At 32.4% G+C, this 21,788-nt stretch overlaps 1 protein-coding gene across 6 annotated transcripts in view; it reads left to right on the top strand.

Moving 5' to 3' along the window:
- The window catches only part of Dmd (dystrophin), a 2,130,457-nt gene that overhangs the window by 924,487 nt on the left and 1,184,182 nt on the right, over window positions 1–21,788 (top strand). For all 6 annotated transcript variants that reach the window (XM_033760401.1, XM_033760400.1, XM_033760399.1 and 3 more), the window contains exons 38-41: window positions 12,707–12,829; window positions 15,114–15,251; window positions 17,864–18,016; window positions 18,846–19,028. In XM_033760401.1, coding sequence (XP_033616292.1) covers window positions 12,707–12,829; window positions 15,114–15,251; window positions 17,864–18,016; window positions 18,846–19,028 — 597 coding nt within the window. The remainder of the gene's footprint in view (window positions 1–12,706; window positions 12,830–15,113; window positions 15,252–17,863; window positions 18,017–18,845; window positions 19,029–21,788) is intronic.

The following is a 21,788-nucleotide window of genomic DNA, read 5'->3' as shown; positions in this document are numbered from 1 at the left end:
CTCTCTCTCACGCACACGCACACACACACACACAAAACAAACAAAACACAGAAAAAATTATCTTTAAAACTCAAATTCCCAAAGCATATATATATGCACCTGCACAAAAGTCTAACAGGCTATAAAATCTTATTTTTGTGTACAGTTATTCTTTAAGAACTTACTGTGCTACTTAAATCCATTGCTTTTAATTCTAGAGTGATCACCAATGTGGAGCCAGGGATATAGCTCAGCGGTTGGGTGGCCTGCCTTGCAAGCGCAAGGACCTGAGTTCAATACCGGTACCAAAAACAAAACAAAACAAATCAAAACAAAAAACAGAGTTTTCACCAATGTTGATAGTACTAAAATAAGCAAAGGACTTTTATTTCAGTCACCTAAAAATGCCAATAATTCCTACCTATGTTTTATATTCTTTCCATCATGTATATATAGATAGAGAGAGAGAGAGAGAATTTTAAAAATTATTAAGCTGTAAAATATTTACAAGAGAGTATTATTTTCCAATAACTATGTTCCAAGACTGTGACTCACAGATACTGTATTTAAAAAATGAGAATACTTCATCCTCTGCCATAGAAATGCATTTTGAGCCAAGGTGAGTTTTGGGACAAAACATTTTTTTTTTTTAGTTTTTGTTTTATATTCTGTGTGAATACTAGAAATCAGTAATGAAATGAACCACTCAATTCAATGTTTTTATTTTCCCTTCCAAAGCAAGGCATAAGATACTGCAAATCAATATTTTCAATTACATATTAATAGTTTTACTTTTCAAAGCATAGCATTTTCTCTGAATTAGTAAAGATAACTAGATGCAAGAGTGATTCCATGTGGATGCTCTCAAGAGGTAATAACCATGCTTTACCATGAGAATGAATAAAAAACACACAAAGATACCATATATCTGACACTTAGCTTATTTATTCAGTGCATCAGTGAATTTTATTGACTTTCCATTGAGCTAGACAGTATATGAAGACACAAGGATATAAAGATACTTACTTTAAAAATATCTGCTTATAGACAGAAACACAAATGTTTATTTTATTCATAAAATATGGTTAACACTAATAAATCTTCATGGGGATGTTCAAATGCTGGTGAGGTTATTTTAGCAGAGAACGCAGTGGATTTACAACATTGACCTACTCTAGGTCCAAATTTGTCAGCGATAGGGGTAACATAATTTTTCTGCATGACTATTTCATTGTTTATAAGAAAAGGGAGTTACTTTGGATTAGTAGTTTTTTAAGAAGTAAACTAGCCCCACTCTTAAAGTAATCATTCAAAAGAGAATATATACAATGGAAAATCCTGCAGTTAGTACATAGGGAAGGGCTCTGCCTTTTTATCATTTTCCTTCCAAATTGAGTTCAGGAAGTACAAATTATACTTCCATAATACAGTGCTAAATTTTTTAGTTAGACCCTGCTGCTTCTGAATTTCACAGCTTGGTGATCTTCTATTGATACAGAAACTTATGCTGGATATTTAATGGTTTATGTGTGTTTGCTAATGGAGTAGCAGAATTCTAGAAATGCTCGAAATTTTAGGGATGGCCTTTGATCTCAAACAAAGCACCTTTAAAGTGAGATTTGTGCGGGATAATATTAGGTAAGACTATGAGTTTCTATGGTTGAATCTATGGCTTTGTTTTGAGGGGGAAAACAACCTGGGAAAAATTCAGAGTGGTAAGCAAATAAAAGTAGATTAGGTCTCAATATGAGTAAATCATAGAGTCAGTTTAAGGACTAAGTTCGGGATATCCTTTTAAAGGTCAAGAGTAAAGAGCAGTTGAGTTAGACAAGCAATTATCCTGAAAACTAAGTAGCAGATTCTGCACTCTCTATTTGGTGAAGAAAGCAGAGTTGGGTGCTCCCATGTCAACCACAGGGACTGCCCATAAAAAATGATTCTAAAACCTGTAAAGAAATGAGCACTGACATCTGCAGTTTAGACTGATTGAGAACTTCCCTGTTCAGATGTAGCTTTCTGAAGTGACAATTTTAGCTATCAATGGGAAGAAATGTAGTGAGAAGAAAAGTTCTTAATTTCAAGGCACAAAAAATTGCTCTGAATACTAGCTATGCATATCACTTACTGTGTGAATGTGAATGTTCCCCTTTAGCTCTCAGAGCCTCATTTTCTTCTACAAAAATAAGGGAAGTGATGCCTGTTTTATTTTAACCTCCAGATTGTAGTAAGGGTCAACTGATGTAAGACATGTAAAACCACATTTAGGAAATGTACTGATTATTATGCCGATGTGAAACGGTGCAAATCATTGACACCAATAATTATTTTCATCATTATCCGTATCATACTTTGGCCAGGTTTTGAAGACTGACACAAAAATTTGATTGAAAAAAGAATTGAAAATTAGCTGAATTCTCCTTCTGGTCTCTGCTGAAATGAGCTACAACTAACCATGACATGTCTTTGATTTTTCAATGACAAGGACTATACTTAAAGAGAACCAAGCTGAGCAATTTAAGTACAAGGAAGTTCTGCCTGCTGTAAATACAGCCCTTAAGACACATGAAAAGCTACCAGTTTTTACTTCATTTAGGTTACTCAAAAGTATCCAATGATTAAAAAAAAAACTTAATCTTTTCTAATCTGTGTGAAATCAATGATGGAAATTGCAGTTTCAGTGAGGTCATTGTTATAAAAAATGACCCGGGAATCCTTTTGTAGCTCTGAATAAAGTTGTTAGAATCCGTGAGGAGAGACACCTTGTAGAAACTCTCTGCTTTAGGAAATGTGAGTTGGAGGACCCAGCTGGGGAAGGGGAGACCATCAAGCAAAGAAGCTGCAAGGGCCAGAAGGCAGAACCGTAGGAAGTAAAATAGAAAGAGGATAATGAACATACTACTTAGTATTGTTATCTATAGCAGTTCTACTCCTCTTCGTCTTCCCAGACACCTAGTCAGAGAACAGAATTAGAAATTTTGGAAAAATGATCATTGAAGGCGCTCTTAACCAGTGAAGGAAGAGTTGGGAAAAGGAAGCAATCTAGATGAACTCTCATGAACTATATATTGTATTCAGAACATAATATTTGCTACAGCAGGGGTCTATTACTAGGCACGGTGTCATGGATATAAAGGGACTTACTTTTCAATAGTGGAGTAAGATAGGTTCATAGATCCTGGGTTGAGAGTGGTGCGTGATAAGTGAATTCAGCAGCCACTTCAGAACTACAGAAGAGGTAGCACCTCTGGATGAAGTTACAAAAAAGCTCAGAAGTGTACAGTGAGTTTAGTGGAGAGTCAAGTGAGTCTGCTTCTGGAATAGAGGGCACAGAGCATGAAATTTGCTGTAAATAAATAGACCGAAAAGGTAGACATGGTGTGAAGAGGTCCTGAAACCCAGACTTTTATGCTTATTGAGTAGTTCTTGGTGTTTTTTTGTTTTCATGCACTGTTGAAAGATTAATCAAGTGGAGCTTATGAGGAGAATTCGACTGGATAGTACTCAGAAGTTGGAAACCCGCTAGGAGGATGTCACTGGAGTTTGAATAAGGGACAGTCCTGTCCTCAAACAATGGGTTAGCTATGGGAATGGAAAGAAGGTGGAAGTCTGCCACAGTGACTCCCAATCTTCTGAATACTGTTAAACATGGAAGATCATTGAAACATAGTTTGTGGGACACTACACCCAGAGATTCTGACTTATTCAAAATTAGGAAAGAGAATGAGCATTTGAGTTTCTAAGAAGTTTCCAGGTGATACTGATACTAATGGTCCAGAGGCCTCACTTTAAGAAATTCTGAGTTAGAGGACCTGAAAAGTAGGTTAGAGTTCAGTTACCACCTATAAGAGCCAATAAGATGATTAACTAAAACATGACTGAGGATTCAAGATTGAGTAAGTGAGAAAGCTTTTCTATGAAATTCAGTAATGAAGTGCACACTAAGATATATTTGTCATGTGCAATTCTTAGTTTCAAAAGAATTTAAACAGACTTCATCTAGTAAAGTGCTATTAATATAGGTAGTTAGTTTACTCTGTTACAAAATATCACAAAATTTATATACATAATTTGCTTAGATTTGTTTTATTTTCTTCTAGAGATATAACAAAACTCCCCTGTCTAAAGTAGTGTAAAATTTCAAATATTGGCCCTGAAATTGATACTAACAAAAAGAAAAGAGAACTGATTTTCTCTCTGCCTTTAATTCTTTTCAAGAAATGTGCTATAGGATACATGTACAATATGTTATTAAATTTCCATATGACCTTGAGAAAATTTCAACTAAAATTCATGTAACATTATGTGTGTGTGTGTGCGTGTGTATTTGTGTGTGTATGTTGCAACTTTAAAGTGAGATTTGGACAATCTGGCATCATGCATTTAAATATTCATAGTTTAATTGTTGTAATAATTGTAAAGTGTCAAGTTGTTTGACCTGTAATCAGTGAGCAGACATAAAAATATTCTTCCTGTGGATAAGAGACTTTGGGATGTTTATAGGGGGCTAAGCATGCTAGGGAGAGACAATTTTTCAATATAATGTAGAATATTTCCAAAAAAGAAAATAATGGTTAGGCATAATCTAACTTTAAATTTGGATTTATATGTGAATGATAATTGAATGATAGTTTAGATAGATAGTTTGGATCTCCTAAACATCAGTATGAAATAAATGATGCAAATTAAAATTATGACCTAGAAGTTCAATTAAGATTTACTGAATTTGAAAAATTTAATTTAAACCTAAATTTCTCTAATCACTTTTATTAACACATATAGACATTCATCTTTTCCCTCTTTGCCGGTTCTAATAATGTTCTAATGTAATACTTTTTTGGACAGAAAAGTACACCATTTGTTTGCTGGTGCAATTATGCTTGATGTATGACTACCCACTTTTTGATGAACATTTTCACAAAGAAATTTTAAAAGCATAATTGAAAACTAAAGTTCTATAAATATGTCATAATTGGTAGTGTTCAATATACAATGTTTAAAGCAAATATTCTCAGGTAATTCTATGAGATTAATACCCAAACTACATAATGCTATATCCGCTAATGTTATTTGATTAAAGTAAGAAAGAAACCTTTCAGCAGACTTTCTATGCCAACAATATTTTTTCACATTTGTAATTGGCTATTACTATAACAATGTTAATTCAATTCAAACTTTGATAATAAATCTCTTATATTCATCTAAAATGTTTTCAAAGTAGATGTGTAATTGAGTTTGATAATGCCATTTAGAAAAATTGACTGGGTCTCATTAACATGCCATTTGAAATTATAGCTATTTGGTGATTCCTGATTGTGGTCCTTTATAAAAGAAAATAATTATTCTGGCTGGTGACAGAAAAGTAAAAACTAATTGTTCTTTGGATCAGAGACCTTCAGATACGTATAGAGATCTATGAGAGAAGTAGTTAGCTGAGCAAGATAGCATGGTTACATAGCCTGGTTAGAAATTTTAAAATCACAGTCCATTCCTTTGTCCACTCCAATTTGCTGATTCACAGTGTAGTTTATCATTTCTCTTTATGTCAATAAATAGGCATGATTGGTCTATGATGTGTTGGTGTAAACATGATCAATTTCACTTCAAACACAGTGATTTCAGTACACTTCTGTGTATTAAAATAAGTAAAGTCCTGGCAAAAAGTGGAAGGGAGTGTAGAAGTGAGAAAGAAAGATAGAAGAAAAAGAAAAGAAAACTAAATATAGAGGAGGTTAATAGTACAAAGTTGTCCAAAGTTTTATGCTTTGATACTAAATTGTCTGCGTCTTCTCCAAATATTTTTTAAACCCTTTCCTTTTCACGGCTAAACTCACATGATCCTGAAATAGCAAACTATTCCAACTTATACTTAACAAAAAAGTAGCCAGTGGGCTGATCCTTAACCTACCAGTATATGTTATCCAAGTAATGTATGTTTTTCATTCAATTCTGAAATGTGTAACCATGAAATTAATCTGAAAATTAAACATCAGTAGGGACATATTAGATAATTTCCCCTAATTCACCTTACAAATTAGCCACATTTTCATCAATACTTTAAATGTACCAATATCTTACATAATATCAAAGAATACACATAGTAAAATGTCATTATTCTCAGTCTATTTATTCATAAAAATATTTCTTAGATTTTTTGTAGCTTAAAATAAGAGAATGAATGCCTATAAATTACTTTCATTTATTAATCTTTGTTCTCATATAGATGTAGTATCTTTTCAGTATTCTAATTTATCTTTTTAAGTTTTCCTTCCTCTACTGTTAGTGTGATTTAAAGTAACTCTTTATAGCATGTCAGTAGTCTGTCTTTTCTGTATTATAGCATGTTACTGGTCCTTGAAATTTTATTCATTTTGTTTCTATGGATTATTCTTTTATGATTTTTATACTAATATTGTAATGATAAATTTTCAGAACCACAAATGGAAAGCAGAGATTGATTTGAAGCAATTTTAAAATAATCTGTAGCACTTGGATTATTTATTTTCAATTTATATTTTAGTGTAATTCCAATACAGTGGTCATTTAATCATGATTACTGAGATTTCATAGTCCCAATAAATGTTTACTTTGCTACCTGTGTAAACACAGTCATTATAATCTAGTGTATCTATGCACGCTGACGTAATATTTAACCAAAGGAAGGCTTACATTTTAATATGGCTAAATTGTATCTGAGTAATTTTGAACGCTCTCAATTTACAATGAATCAGTTTGTAATTGATTGTGCTTTTCTTCAGTCTGTTAACCTTTGTAAACTTGTTATATAAGTCATCTTTAATGCCAAAACTTCAGCAACGCCTTAAATTTCATTAATCCTTAAACCTTCCAACAAAGCACAATTAATAGTTGTTAAGCAATTTGAAGCAACATTAAAATATCAAGGAAAACAAATTGTTGTCTTTCTCAGTTTCTCTGTCTCTTCTTTATTTTGTGTCCATTTATCTGTTTATTAAACTTCTCTATGTTCTACTTTATATGTATTTTGTATAACTGTACAGTCATGCTAAAGCTCTTGAAATAAAAAGGTAAGTAAAAAATTAAATTGTGCAAAAGTTATGCCTGTTGTATACTTTCTCGGACAAAAATTAAAATTTCTGTTTGATTTTTTCTATATATTCTAAATATATCTGTGTGTACTGTCGAACATGTGATATGATTGTGATTCTAGAAATTCTCTGGCCATATATTTCATTGAAAATCAGTAGAAGTAATTTATCCAGTAATTAATGTGATTTATCGTCGATCATTGTCCACTACTCTAGACAATTTATCATAACTTTGAATGGAAAAAGTAGGCATTACATATTTTATATTTTAAATTTTAATGGCTCAAGAGTAAAATTTCAAATTATAGGTGCTTTCTGATTATACATCATTTACAAAGCTGCATAAGAACTCTATGAACACCAAATAATGACAAATAAAACATTAATTGGCTGGAAAAGTATCTTCCATATTACAATGTTAATGACCTAATGATGAATTAATGAAATCTTAAAGAGAGCCATTGTGTTTTCCCACTTATTGTGTCCAAACAAAAATATTAATCACATGGATATCAAATTGCTGATCTGATGCTCCCTATACTATGGTTAAAATAAGTGAGTTGACTCGTTATGGTTATTTTGGTGATAAAATAGGTCCCTGGTAAAGCAATATTTGAGTAGTTCTAAAACTAATTGATGTAATACGCAATATTTGCTATGGAAATACTCAATAGTATAACATACATTGCCAAATTCGAGGATTAAAACCTACTTGGAGTGACAAAGAATATGTACCTGAATGTAAGAAACATATATTCATATATAAACCAGAGTCCAGCACAATTTAGTTTACTTGTAAAGGAGCGGGGATTCCTGACAGTACAGGTCAAATCCATTTTCATCAGTTTTCCTTTATCCTGAAGGCTTCCTAAAAAATCCCTTTCAGAAAACACAACGCAAGTAAATGAAGAAGACAAACTTTCTATGACTAATCTAAATCCACTAAAATTTACTTAATAAAATATCTGCACTTTGACAATTATTGGTAAGACATTCCAGAAACATTAGTCAAACTAAAAAATGAGTTATTTGTTCAATCGAAGTTGTGGTTAAAATAGTTACTATAGATCTAAACCACCTGGTGAAGTAGCCATGAGCTACGTACAACTACTGAAGATTTGAAATGTGACTATGCCAAAATAAGATGTTCTGTCAGTGTAAAACATGAATGGATCTTAAAAGTTTGGCATGAAAAAATGAATGTAAAATATCTCAATTTTATATTTACTATAGGTGTGTATGATAATATTCTGGACACAATGATGAAATAAAATATTTTATTAAAATTTCACCTGTTTCTATTTTTAATATGGGAACTAGATCATCTCTAATTATATATATGATTTGTATTATATTTCTACTGAGCTATATTACTCTAAGCACTTTGTTTAGAGTATCTAGAGGAGAAAACATTGTAAGGTGATAAAAATTGCAGCAAATATATATGTGCAAAAAGTGATAATTTAAAATTATGACCTAATACATCATCATCTAGCTCTGCTAAAACATTTTCAGCAATGAGAAACTCACTGTTTTAAAGTCACTGCTTAAAAATATTGTACGGCTAATCAGTTGCTCTTGTATTAACCTACAGTTCAGGCTCCAAATAATTTCCACCTTTTATTTCTACTTATTCACTTTGGAACTACACAAAATAATTCAAATACTTAATCCCCATACAGATCTTTTTAAGATGTAACGTAAAATAGTATTTGGGCAGGAAATCTAGACCCTATAATCCTGATAATGAAGACTAAGTTTTCACTATATTGTCTTAATAACTAGTTATTCATTAGTAATAATATCACTTAAAATATTTTCACATATGCCTTTTTAAAAATACTAAAATAATGATGATTATCCTAGCCCTTGTCCAGCTGTTGAAAGTTTTCTGCATTGGAAATACCAACCCAACCCATTCTTCTGACTTTTCTATACAGAAATTATTTTGCTTTAAAGGATTTCTTGAACTATTTATTCTCCTATCCCTGTATCCCACTATTAGTCATTCATTCACATATTTTTGCAGGAAATTATATTTATGAGCACATATCATGTACCTGGGATAACTGTACTTAAAAACAGACAAACAGCTCATCTCAATAGGTGTCTGTCTGTGAAAAGTCATGACATTAACTTTGAATTTTTCATACTTTTTTTCTCCCCAAAATTCCTCATGAAAATTCAGCATAGGGAAACATACATGCAGTATTTGATAACTTCCCTGAGAACAACTTCTACTTTATTGCATATTAATTAATAGTTTTGGTGCTCAAAATAATAAAACTGCAGCCTGAATTGCTCCATGTTCACCATTAGTATCTCATGACTTTGTCAGGTACCTTAGTGAAATAAAAGCAGTTACCCTTCAAAACCCATGTTAACAAAGGTGGGAGATATAGAACTGAGCCATTGCATGGGTATAAATTTGAGAGTAAACAATAAGATACCAGATTGAGCACTTCTTTGTGTCAGATGGACATGCAGAATTTTGAGAGTAAATTATAATAATAGCCAACATTCATTGTGTACTTCTTACATAATAGACACCATACTAACATAGTTGATCCTCACAGCAGCCTTATGAGGTAGATATTCTTATTGCTATATTACCAATAAAAAAACAGACTCAGAGAATAAATAATTTAATTAATAAATGATGCAGCCAAGGTCCAATCCATGTTTTCTCCTTCAGGAGTTGGTGTTATTTTACCAAAAGGTAAAAGGTATTCTAGTGGACTTAGGGGAGAATAACAAAAGATCACAACATGGCCTACAAGAAAAGCCTGCATTAAGAACACTTATAAAGTGTGGGAAAGTCCTTGGGACAAGATTAGAAAAAACCTTGACTCTCATGTTTGAGTTTTTACTTTATTCTCTTTGTATTTAGTAGATGTATAAGGATCTTGAGTAAAAAGATTACAAAATGAAAACAGTCCTGGGAAACATAAGAATCTGATCAATGTATACAGGCTGGAACTGATTTGGAAGAAGGAAAATGATGTACATTTGTCAGGAGGTTATTGTCTGCCCCATGTGAGGATTCAGAAAGATGGTATGACTTGAAATTACAAAACAAGTGGGTCACAGCAAATTAACATTTATTCAGTATTTACATGGTAATAGAAAAAGATGTCCAAGAATGACATAACTTATGAGATTTGATTGAAAATATGGTGAATATTTAAACTTTTCAAAATAAAATTATGACAGTAAGACACATTGGCATTAATGTAAAATATCCCCCCTGGCTCCAAACACATTAACCCCGGTGTTCTTACCAATTTCTCAAGCAATTGCAGGAGTGCTCTTTCATGACTTCAATTGTGTTGTCATGGCTGCCTTGATGTCTTGAATCCATTCAAAACATTTATCTTTTATGGTCATTTTGACCATGGGGAAGATCCAGAAGTGACACAGTGCCAGATCTGTTGAATACAGTGCCAAAGGATACACTGTAATGTTTTGTGATGATTTATGAGCTTGCCTTTCTTTTGGATGGTACTTGGCAGAAACATTCACCATTTTTTATTATACCTACCAAATCACTCATGAAAGAGGACTTCCAGAACTGCTTCATAAAGTGACAAAAACAATGAGGTACGTGAGTTCAGGGCAAAGAAGGCAAACAAGTGGTATTTTGAGGGGGATTAATGGTCATATGTCACTTACTGTATTTTTAGAAATTTAAACATTCACTGGATATTTCTGTCGCCTCTTCTATGTTTTAAACATGGAAAACCGAAAAATACCAGCAGAACTAGGGAAGTTATTGTCACAAGTATTTTTGGCAAATGACAATGAGCATAATTCTAAACATATTGAAGTAAGAAATTGGCCAACCATTGGACAGTAGAGTTTGGAAATCAAAAGGGAGGTCACAGATAAAGATAATAATTTGAGAGACAAAATTTTAGTGAACTCTATGGAAAGAAGTATATTTCATTATGGAAGAAACATTTAGAAAGGGACGGACACACCCAAGTTGTGAGCTTTGGAAACGACTCTATTTGAGTATATGGAGAGATGAGCTAGAGAAGTGAGGAGAACAAAACGAGTAAACCAGACTGCAGATAAAGTCATGCTTTGTGTTTGTTTTGTTTTGTTTTGTTTTCGTTTTTCTTTTTGGTACCGGGGATCAAACTCAGGACCTGAAGAGTCATGTGATTTTAATATCCAAGTTTTCAATAACTTATTTTGAACTTTCACGTTGTATATTCACGAAAGCATGTAAAACTGTAGCTTCGCTTATTAAGCATTAGCAAATGTGAACAACCGTTCAATAACATATCATTAAATTAGTATTGTATAGTTATTATTTTTTAAAAAACCTAAAATCATTTTACTTTTGCGATCCTTTAAATAGTATATTATATTGTACTATAGAATTATTCTAATCATAGTGAGATTGTAATGTCTTTTAAATGTATTAACCAGTACCTCAGTGGTTTAAGAAACTATTGTGATTTTTCAAATAACATCTGATCACTATGTTTAAAAACTACTGCTATATAATAAGTTACAGTTTAGATAGATAACCACCATAGATTATTTTTCTGGGAGGTGTAGAGGTGCCTCAAAAATACGTGTTTATTCACATTTCATGTGCAAATCATGTCCCCAAGATAGCCTTAAATTATCTACCTCTGTATCTGTTACAGACTACCTATAGATACCATATTTGGTTTGGCCTTGAACACTTATTCTTATTTTTCTCCAGAGTTTTCATCTAATAAAGTCAGGGTAAAAGTCTGACTTGGAATTTGACTTGGAAAGAATATGTAAGGACCGAAGATGATGGCTATAATCATCCTGGGCATAAGATACTGAGAGTTATAAAACTGCATATAAAGTTTAGGTTTATAAAAGCTAACAGAAATTTAATAATTAAATACTGCCCATTTAGGGGAATATTTGATGTTCAGTGTCTTTTTATTCATCACTCCTTTTGAACTATTTCATTTAGAAAGTCAAGAGATTTTTAAAAGTATTTCATACTGTGGTCAATATCAATTTCAAAATTAGAGACTGATTTTTATAAGTTTGGGAAAAAATATTTGGCTACTTTATGTGAAATATTCTGGGTTTGTTCATGTGAATTTATTGGTGCCACCTAAGAACACATTTCTGAGTCAAGTTAATAGTATTTATTTCATTAGGAGAGCAGGCCTGTCAATTTTCCCATGGTAAAAACATCATTTAAAATAGCTGAGTAGATTAGCATGTATTATTTTTAAGACTAAGGTGGCAATTCTACATTTCCATTTCTGGTTACTGTTTTTTGAGATGAATGAGGTAACTTCTGATAAGACATATACTCAAATGATATTTAAATTAAAATATTTAAAGTAAGATCACATTCAACTTTTGAATATTAAAAATTAGTCCAATCAAATGTATGTAAAGTGACTTAGATAGCACAGAATGATAAATTGCATTATCTTGCATGTATGTTCAGCTCTGGTGATGTTAAACGTTTTTTCCTTATTTACATCCTCAGGTACTTTCTCAGTTGTATTTCAAAATGTTCATAAAATATAATATGGAAACATAATGCATGTCATTAGTTTAGCAACAGGAGGTTGCATAAATGTATTTCTTTTGGTTTATGTTTCTAATAAAAAAGTAATTTTGATTTAAATTAGCACTATCTTTTTTTTTAGGCCTCCATTCCTTTGAAGGAATTGGAGCAGTTTAACTCAGATATACAAAAATTGCTTGAACCACTGGAGGCTGAAATTCAGCAGGGGGTGAATCTGAAAGAGGAAGACTTCAATAAAGATATGGTAAATTGGTTGTGATAAGAGTGTGAATGAAGTAGGAGTGAAAATGAATAAATATTTGGAAAGAAATTAGATAACTCAAGTCTCCAGCTGAACTTTCAGAGTACACATGGCGCATTGTATGATTCTAATGATTTTTATAGAATCAAAGTATTCATGTTGACCTTTTATTATGAATGCCAAATTACTATGGTATTGTCCTATGGGAGTATTTGGAAATTTTAATAAATAGTTCAATTTTGCTCTAAACTGTGCCATTTTTGAATTCCGGGTGGAGGAATATAATAAATGCCAGTTGAAAAATAAACTAGAAACTTAATAAATTCATTGATCGTAGATAGCTGATGTTTTGCGTCAGTCATGTTTTTGGTCAGAGGGACAATTTCACACAATATAAACATTGTTTACTAAAATTTCCCACCAAATGGTTTTACCAAAAGTTGATTAAATAGCATATGTCTAAAATATGTATAAATTCAAGCTGCTTATCTGATGGGAGTAAAGAAAACCATGTGGGCTATTCATAAACTCTGAACATTCTCTTTCAATCTTGGCTAATTTCAAAAAGTTTGTCTTACATTTTATTCTGACTTGAATATTGCTGCATCACATCCCTATTCACTGACTGTTTTCCTTCCCTCCACCCGCCTTTTCACAATTTATTTTCCGCACTTCTACTGCCATCACTTCTCTGGCCTTCTTAACCTTTACATGTATCATTCTAGAGAGTTTCAGAGTTATATCATGACAGATTTCTAAGGCAGTTCTTGCAAAGGACATGAGAAGGCCATATATAAAATTTAAACAGTAGGCGTGTGAAACGATAGGAGAAATAGTTCCACCCACTACTCTTACTTCCCCGAGGTACCAGTCCTGACTTCCTGGAGCTTCCTCAATCAGGAGTCTCCTTTACAGGAATGTGGTGGCTTTGCTAACTCAGCTCGTGGAAAGACAGACAAGAAGAGGCTTTCCAAAATGCTGAGTTCCAACTGCCTTCACTTCATGTCAAAGAAGAAAGCAGAGGGCGCTGAGGTGGAAAAGTGCTGTTTACCTCTTGGACTGACCACAAACCCTGCCCTAGAGCCCTTACCTGGTTGTGGGGAAATCAGTGAAATGAGTTTTTCGTATTTTATTTTTGTTTATAGTTCTACAAAATGCTACAGAATTTTACAAGGCATATTAATATAATTAAGTTATTTTATAGACTACATGTCTGTATTTTATTATACATTTCGCTAGATTAATAATTGACAAATCTCAAAAAATGTAATTTCATTTCTCTTAAACAAAATGGATAGATCTTCAGTTGTGTATTAGAATTCATGCATGCTTAGGTGTTAATATAAGTTCCATTAAAATAATACACACATACATGTGTTTTTGAAAAGTGTCATTTGTTACCCTTAGTTCATTGACATATGCTGGGTACTATGGCACAGTGAGCTTCCTTAATCAAACATTTTCATATTTCAAGTTAGAGATGAAAAATCACATGGTCACATATCCAAACAGGTTAGACTACCACTTACTCAAGTCATTTTATTTCTAATAAAATCAAAATATTGTTCTTGTAGCATAAAAATTTAATCTTTTTATCAATTTTTTAAATGCTGGCTTGGTAGTCCCTATGTAAAATTAACAAATATATGATATTTTAAAATTTCATTATTTGCAACATTTGACTGGAATTGAACACATTGATTTTTATCAATATACTATGTCCTACGTTTGAATATTTAGGCTTCAGATATAAAACAGAGGCTATTATATAAAAAGTACTGTACATTTAGACAACATGTTTTCATGTAGTATGTTAATATTTTAAAATGTGTTGTTATACATATGTACATATTTCTATATAGATCACTTAATGTTAATGACAAGATTAATTTACTTTTCCAAACATTTTAAATTTTTAGAACTATACTAAAAGTCAAATTCAAAAGAATGTTTTCACAAAAATCATATCTGATGAAAAGTACTTTACTCATAAAACTTCCGACATGCCACTGATATATATATGTTTGTGTGTGTGTATATAGATAGATAGATAGATAGATAGATAGATAGATAGATAGATAGATAGATTTAATGGGAAAAAACTTGCTTCTTTTAAAAGCTAAAATACAAAAGTAAAGCTATGAGGAGAGTATTTTAATAATAATATTCCCTGAAAGTTTTAAATTGGATTTTTGTGTGTGTTTAAATAGCATGTTTTATTATCTCTGTTAACAATATACAGCTTTTTAAAACCAAAATGAGGACTGTACTTGTTGTTTTTAATCAGAGTGAAGACAATGAGGGTACTGTAAAAGAATTGTTGCAAAGAGGAGACAACTTACAACAAAGAATCACAGATGAGAGAAAGCGAGAGGAAATAAAGATAAAACAGCAGCTGTTACAGACAAAACATAATGCTCTCAAGGTATTAGAGCTAAAATTATAATATACCATGCCTGTGGGTTTTTTTCTCTTATGTAGGGTGAAATATATTGTGCATAAATACAATCTGCTTAAGAGTCTCAATCACCAGAAATTCACATTTTTCTGTTCAATATGTGTTTTAATTAGCGCTTTTGTTTTCTAAAATGGAAAGTCATGTTGCTTAAAATTTGCGTTTATTTTAGTTCAGACATATTTTCCGAACAATATTGAAAGATACCAAAATGCATCGTTCATACTAGTGCTCATGCATTTAATTTTCTAATATATTTTATAAGCTACTTTTGCATTTGTGTTTAAAAACCTCTACAAACATTCAGAATAACCAATTATATGTTCTCCATTATCCCTGCTTTGCTTAATCAGTTTTATTTATAGTAGGTCTGATTTTTGGTAACTGTACTTGTCTATTCAGGCCTGGGTTTACCTCATTTTTTAAAAAATAAACTTTATTGTACCAGTAAGAGTCACTCTTTGCAACTAACTACACATCTTGAAGAGTCTACCTTCACTTATATAGGAATCCTCAAAAATATTTGTAATTTCTTTGAAGAACTGTTTTAATACTAAGCAGTAGTGTATGGTTTCAAGTACCCACATGACTTACCTGGATTGTACAGGAAGAACAGAATAAGCTATTGATTTTTCTATAAAAATATCTAGGAAGTTCTTGCAGAGAAGTGGACGTGTGAAGTTCTGTGAAATAACCTTTCTTTGTACATGTTTTGCAATATTCACTCAACACGCATGGCTAATTTTCTAGTATCGTTAATTGCCAAGGTTTCATTGTAAATCACTCTTTTAGAGCTATGTATTTGGGTAGATAGATCCATCCTGTAGGTGGATGGAATCTGCTTTCTCTATGCAAGTAGGAGGATAAAACCTTTTTTCTATAGTAAACCAAATAAACACTGTGGAGAATATAATTATACAATATTGTGCCTGTAAGGAATCCACAAGGAAAGTCTAATTGGCAAGCAGGTGTTCTGAAGGTAACTGCTGATAAATATAGTAAATAGAAAAGGCCTATTATTTGAGGGGAGTGAAAAGTAAACCAAAATGTGCTCAGAAAACCAGAAAGCTCAGTAAGTTGTAACCTTCTGACTGTGACTAAACTTTCAGAAGCATCTACACTGCTCATATGATGATATGTATCCTAGGGAAGAGGGGTATGTAATGGCTTGGCGTACAACTAAATGAATCTATACAATATTTCTAATACTTTTACATATAGCATTGTGCTTAGAAAAATGAATTTAAAATTTATTACCATCAAGCCTTTTATTTTGGCAAAGATGTGAGTTGTATCATGGATAAGGCACAATGCAGCTCACATTCTTGTGCCTGTACCTTGATACCTTTGTGAAAAGCAGCATTCTATTGGACTCATCTCAGGCATTCAGTACCTCTACAGGAGGTTTAGAAATGCATTACAAAATGTGAACCAAGGTCAATTTATATCCTCAATTTTAAGCAAAATGGAGAATGAAATCTTGATCATTCTTGCAAATATATGCTGTAAGTGACTAATGAAAACCAACTGTACCTGCTAAGCCAGTTTATGCCACCAGATCCAGAAACTAAATTCACCTGCCAAGATATCCCAGTTCTAGTCCTTATGAAATATTGCAAAGAAGGTCAAAACTTTTCATTGTGAATATTTTTTCAGCTATTCCTTTGATAGGCATTTTATTTTGCTCAAGTTGAATCTGTACATAATACCCTAATTACTACCTTTTCAAAGAAATTAAAGTTGTGTTTAGAGTTCTTATGTTTCCAGGAGATAGAAAATGTCATTTAGACTAATTCCATCGACCAGGGAAGACATCTGAGTATGATTGTAGGAGCAAGATAATTGATCCCCACTTTGTTTATTTCTGAAATCAGTTTCTTCATTATCTTATTAGGTTGGTTGAAACCCATACACTTTATAGAGTTAATCTGTTTACATTTAGAACATGGTTCTAATAATAATGAAAAAATGACTATGCATGCCTTGAAAGAAAAAAGAATTCGTCTAGTATTTAAATTGTCATTTTCATGTACAACTACAGCTATAAGAAGAGTAGTCATATTTTACACATATAGCTTCGAAAAATTTGTAGAATAACTAAAATGACTTTATATTTTAATCACAATATTAATACCCTGTAAAACATTTTTACAGGCATTTCTAAAACCATGAATGTACTTTGCTTGGTTACATGAACTTACAATCGTGTTACTGACCTAAGGGCTGACCATTTCATAGTTTATTTTAGAAGTGAGATGTTTTTGCAACTATCTAGTTATTAAAATATTTTATATAGATTGCACAACAATTTAGATTGCTCATTAAAAATCAATTTAATATGAAAAGATTTCTAAAAAAGTTTGTACACACCAAAGGAAAATAGCATAAGTGTGTTTTTAAGGTTTCTTAGATTGTATACATAGGTTTATCACATAAATACATAATTTAATCTTTCATCATTAAGTGTGATTCTAATCCTAAGGTGTACAAAAAGATGAGGGAATCGAATTACTTTATAAATAACTACACCCAACAGTGTACTGTATATATTGATATTTTAATAATATCTGCACCATGAACAGGATTTGAGGTCTCAAAGAAGAAAAAAGGCTCTAGAAATTTCTCATCAATGGTATCAGTACAAGAGGCAGGCTGATGATCTCCTGAAATGCTTGGATGACATTGAAAAAAAATTAGCCAGCCTACCTGAACCCAGAGATGAAAGGAAAATAAAGGTAATGTTGTTTTAGAATGTCAATACTAGATTTTTTTACTTGTTTAATTACTTAACCTGTAAAGATCATATTTTAAAAAGTGATATTTTTGTTTCCTCTCTTTGCGTTCTCTTTGATTTGATGCTTATCCTTGTATTGTGTTTTGTTTTGGTGAATGTATTGTATTGAATGTTATCCAATTGACATTATGTTGAACGAATAAAATGTTTTACTTTTTGACAATGTACAATGAATTAAGCAATGTTGTATGTTTTCTGGTAAAATTGTAATTGACTTTGTGTATCTTTGTTCCAGATGAACTAATGACTTATCGGTATATGGATGACTTCTTTCTCATGTTAGCGCATTCATTTCACCAGAGCATCTTCGCACTTCAGTGTCAAATCTCTAAAGATTTATTTGCCTATTGTCTGACAATGTCTTTTTCTGTTATTATTTTGCATGTTTTATTTTGCTTCATTCTCTGTTGAGTTCCTAAAAACTTACTCACTGGCCCTCTAAAATATATTCGAAATAGTTGATCCCTAATAAAGAACAAGTAATCATTCCAATTTGGATCAACCCTCAAAGCACTAGATGAATTAAAAAAAATGTTAGATCAATTTAATATTTTCTTAGCTAGAATATCAAAAGCTAAGCATTCAAATTACACCTGGAATAATATTTGGATCTCTGAGTGAGGATGACAGTGACCGTATTTATAAATTTTGAAAGATGACAAAAAAGGAACAACAGCCTATGAAATTTCTGAGAGAAGTATTTGCTGCTTGCAGATTGGTTGATGTGGCTAGCTAACTGCCCTGGGCCCTGTATTGGTTTTGCTCAATAGGAAATTGATCGTGAATTACAGAAGAAGAAAGACGAGCTGAATGCAGTACGTAGGCAAGCTGAGGGCTTGTCTGAGGATGGGGCTGCAATGGCAGTGGAGCCAACTCAGATCCAGCTCAGCAAGCGCTGGCGGGAAATTGAGAGCAAATTTGCTCAGTTTCGAAGACTCAACTTTGCACAAATTGTGAGTTGTTACTGGCAAACCCACGTATGTGTTTGCAACTACTACTCTCTTAGCAGAGGCCTACTAACAACACAACAAATCTGGGTGCAATTTAGACTTCTAATGTGCATTCGGAAAGTGAGTAGTTTCCCTGGCAATGGGCTCCTGTAACACTAGTGCTTAATTTTTTTCAGATTAAGGATGCAAAAAACTAACAGCTAATAGGAAAATCTCCCTTCTCAAAAATGAAAAATACATCTTAATTTTTTGCTACATCATTTTTCATGACATTGGCAATGTGAATTTGTCAATTTATCATACATTTACTTTACTTCAGTGTCTAATCCAGAAATATGTATTGCATTCCTGAGATCATCCCATGCTAATTTTACTTTCTTCCTGTATACCTGGTAAATAAATATTTTGTGAAGTATCATCTTATATCAACCTGCATAAGGACTTAACTCTTTGACTTCAACAATAGTAACTTAGTCTTCATACCTGGTTTAACAACTTAGTGGATCACAGTGCTGATCAAAAGAACTGGATGTCTAGCAGAATGGTTGGTCATTGACTGCAGATTGAACATTGTCAAACATCAATGTTACAAGCCAAAAGGAAAAGAAGTGCCTGTTCTTCTTTTGAACAAATGGATGGAAAGTTTGTGATTCTCTCTTTAAAAGGGCAATGCAAAGTTGTAAGCTGGGTCTTAGTTCTTTGTTTGTAATAGGGTATATCACAGAGATTTCCTAACAGATACAGTTTTTGTTTCTTTTCCAAGTTTTTGGAAGGTGAAGATGAATGAACACCATCTGTAATTACTCAAGAAAGTGTTCCTCACTCAACCAGGATGTAAAAGTCTGGAAAATAAGGCTTCAGAATTATGTTAGGTTGAATCAGAGGGCACAAGCAGATATTGAACAATTTTGCCCTGTCAATGAGAGTTGCATGTGGTAATGCCCGTAAGTGAAATTTCCTGGAAATTTCTCCTTTGATACTGTTGAGTCCATTTACTATGATGTATTTTTAATTATTTCTAAGACTGAGCACAACTGTAAACATAGGGAAAATATACTGCATATATAGTGTCTTTTCAAGTCATGAGTATACTTTTTTCTATGAAACCCAATACCGCTTAAGTTTAATAGAACCTGAATATTTTTAGCAATTGGAGGAAATAAGAAACATTGAAACTGCATGAAATTTTATGTCTAATTCTAGCTGACTGAGCATTTCAGCCGATTACCCTTCATGATGGATTCTATAAATATAATGTCATAAATCACTAAAGCTTACAGTAGTAAGTGTTCTATATGTGCAGATGAGTTGAAAGATTAAGACAACCACAAAGAAAATTCTAGTAAAATAGCTTTCTTTGTGTTAATAGTCCATTCACAGGGAAGTCTCTTGCTATGAATTATCTGATACTTAATCATTTCTCCATTTCAATTTTCCTTCTGTCTTCACATACACACTGTGCAGGATTAAAATTTGTTACAATCTTGCTGTGTTAAATCACAAGTGCTTTAAAGTTCAGCAGACACAGGCCCCAGAATTTAAAATGCTGTATGGCCCTAAACAGAGTAGGTACTCTACAAACATCTGTACAACATAACAATGACTGGTGAAATAAAGGAAGATAAGTGAACCGGCATAAAACTTTAAAAATACAAATTATAGTAAAATTCTAAGATATATTTGTCTTATAAAACATTATTTATATAAGAAAGTTCCAAAATTCAGAAGGTGGAGGACTTTTTTATTTACTCTTGTTTGTTTATGATAGAAGCAATCACAATAGGTATAAATTATAATAAATTTAATATTATTTGGCATTGGATTTCAATGACAAATGAAGGATGATAGAATATAGGTAGATAAGTAGCTACAATGATAGATCCATAGATACAAATGGAAATATTATATTCCTTTAATTACTACTCTATTGTAAAAATTGATTTCACCATGGCCACTAATTACAGCCCTCCATCCAATTTTTACACCATCGAGTCTTTTGAGATAGTCACAAGTGAAGAGCTTCATGCAAAGTTGTAATTGCAACAATCCTACCATGCACCGGATGCAGCAGAGATTTTCATAGCTTCAAAATTCCTTATGTTCCCCCCGCATTCTATTTCTGCATTTCTATTTCACTCACCATTATTTCTCTTAAATGTTCCTTTCTGTTCTCTCTAGATATAAGCTCTAGATTTGTAGTGAGTCATTCAGACGCTGACAATAACAATTCAATATAGTAGGCAGTACTGCAATATTCTAGCATTTGAGAAATAAGTTCAAAATGAGGAGTTAATTTTTATTCTTTTAGAGATAAAGGCACATGAATGATACAAGCACTGTAAATTTAATGCACTTAGGGAGTTATGTCCATAGCAGAGTAATACATGACAAGGTAAAGTTCACAAAAGGCTTGGTACTTTATGTCTAAGGACTGTGAGGCAATTACAGACCTTATATGAAAGAACCCAGGCAGAAGTACAAACCAGTGCAGAATACCAGTGGCACTCCTTGGGGCTAGGAGGCAATAAAGGGACAACAGACTGGGAGAGAGCAGGTCAAATTTGTCTCTAGATATTCACCATGTGGAAACTCCTGTCCTACTTAGTAAAAGAACAATTGTTTTTAGATTTATTTCCTGTTGGTTTAGAGACAAGGCTGCTCAAGATCAAGCACTGACTACAAAATGAACATAACACATTTTTCTACAGGATATATTATAATAGTAGGGTGAGGTCCAGAGATTTAGCTCAGTGGTTCCAGTGC

The sequence above is a fragment of the Fukomys damarensis genome, unplaced genomic scaffold (assembly GCF_012274545.1).
Source record: "Fukomys damarensis isolate Sample0158 unplaced genomic scaffold, DMR_v1.0_HiC HiC_scaffold_39, whole genome shotgun sequence".
NCBI classification, from domain to species: Eukaryota; Metazoa; Chordata; class Mammalia; order Rodentia; family Bathyergidae; genus Fukomys; species Fukomys damarensis.
This window is presented reverse-complemented; position numbering and strand designations above follow the sequence as displayed.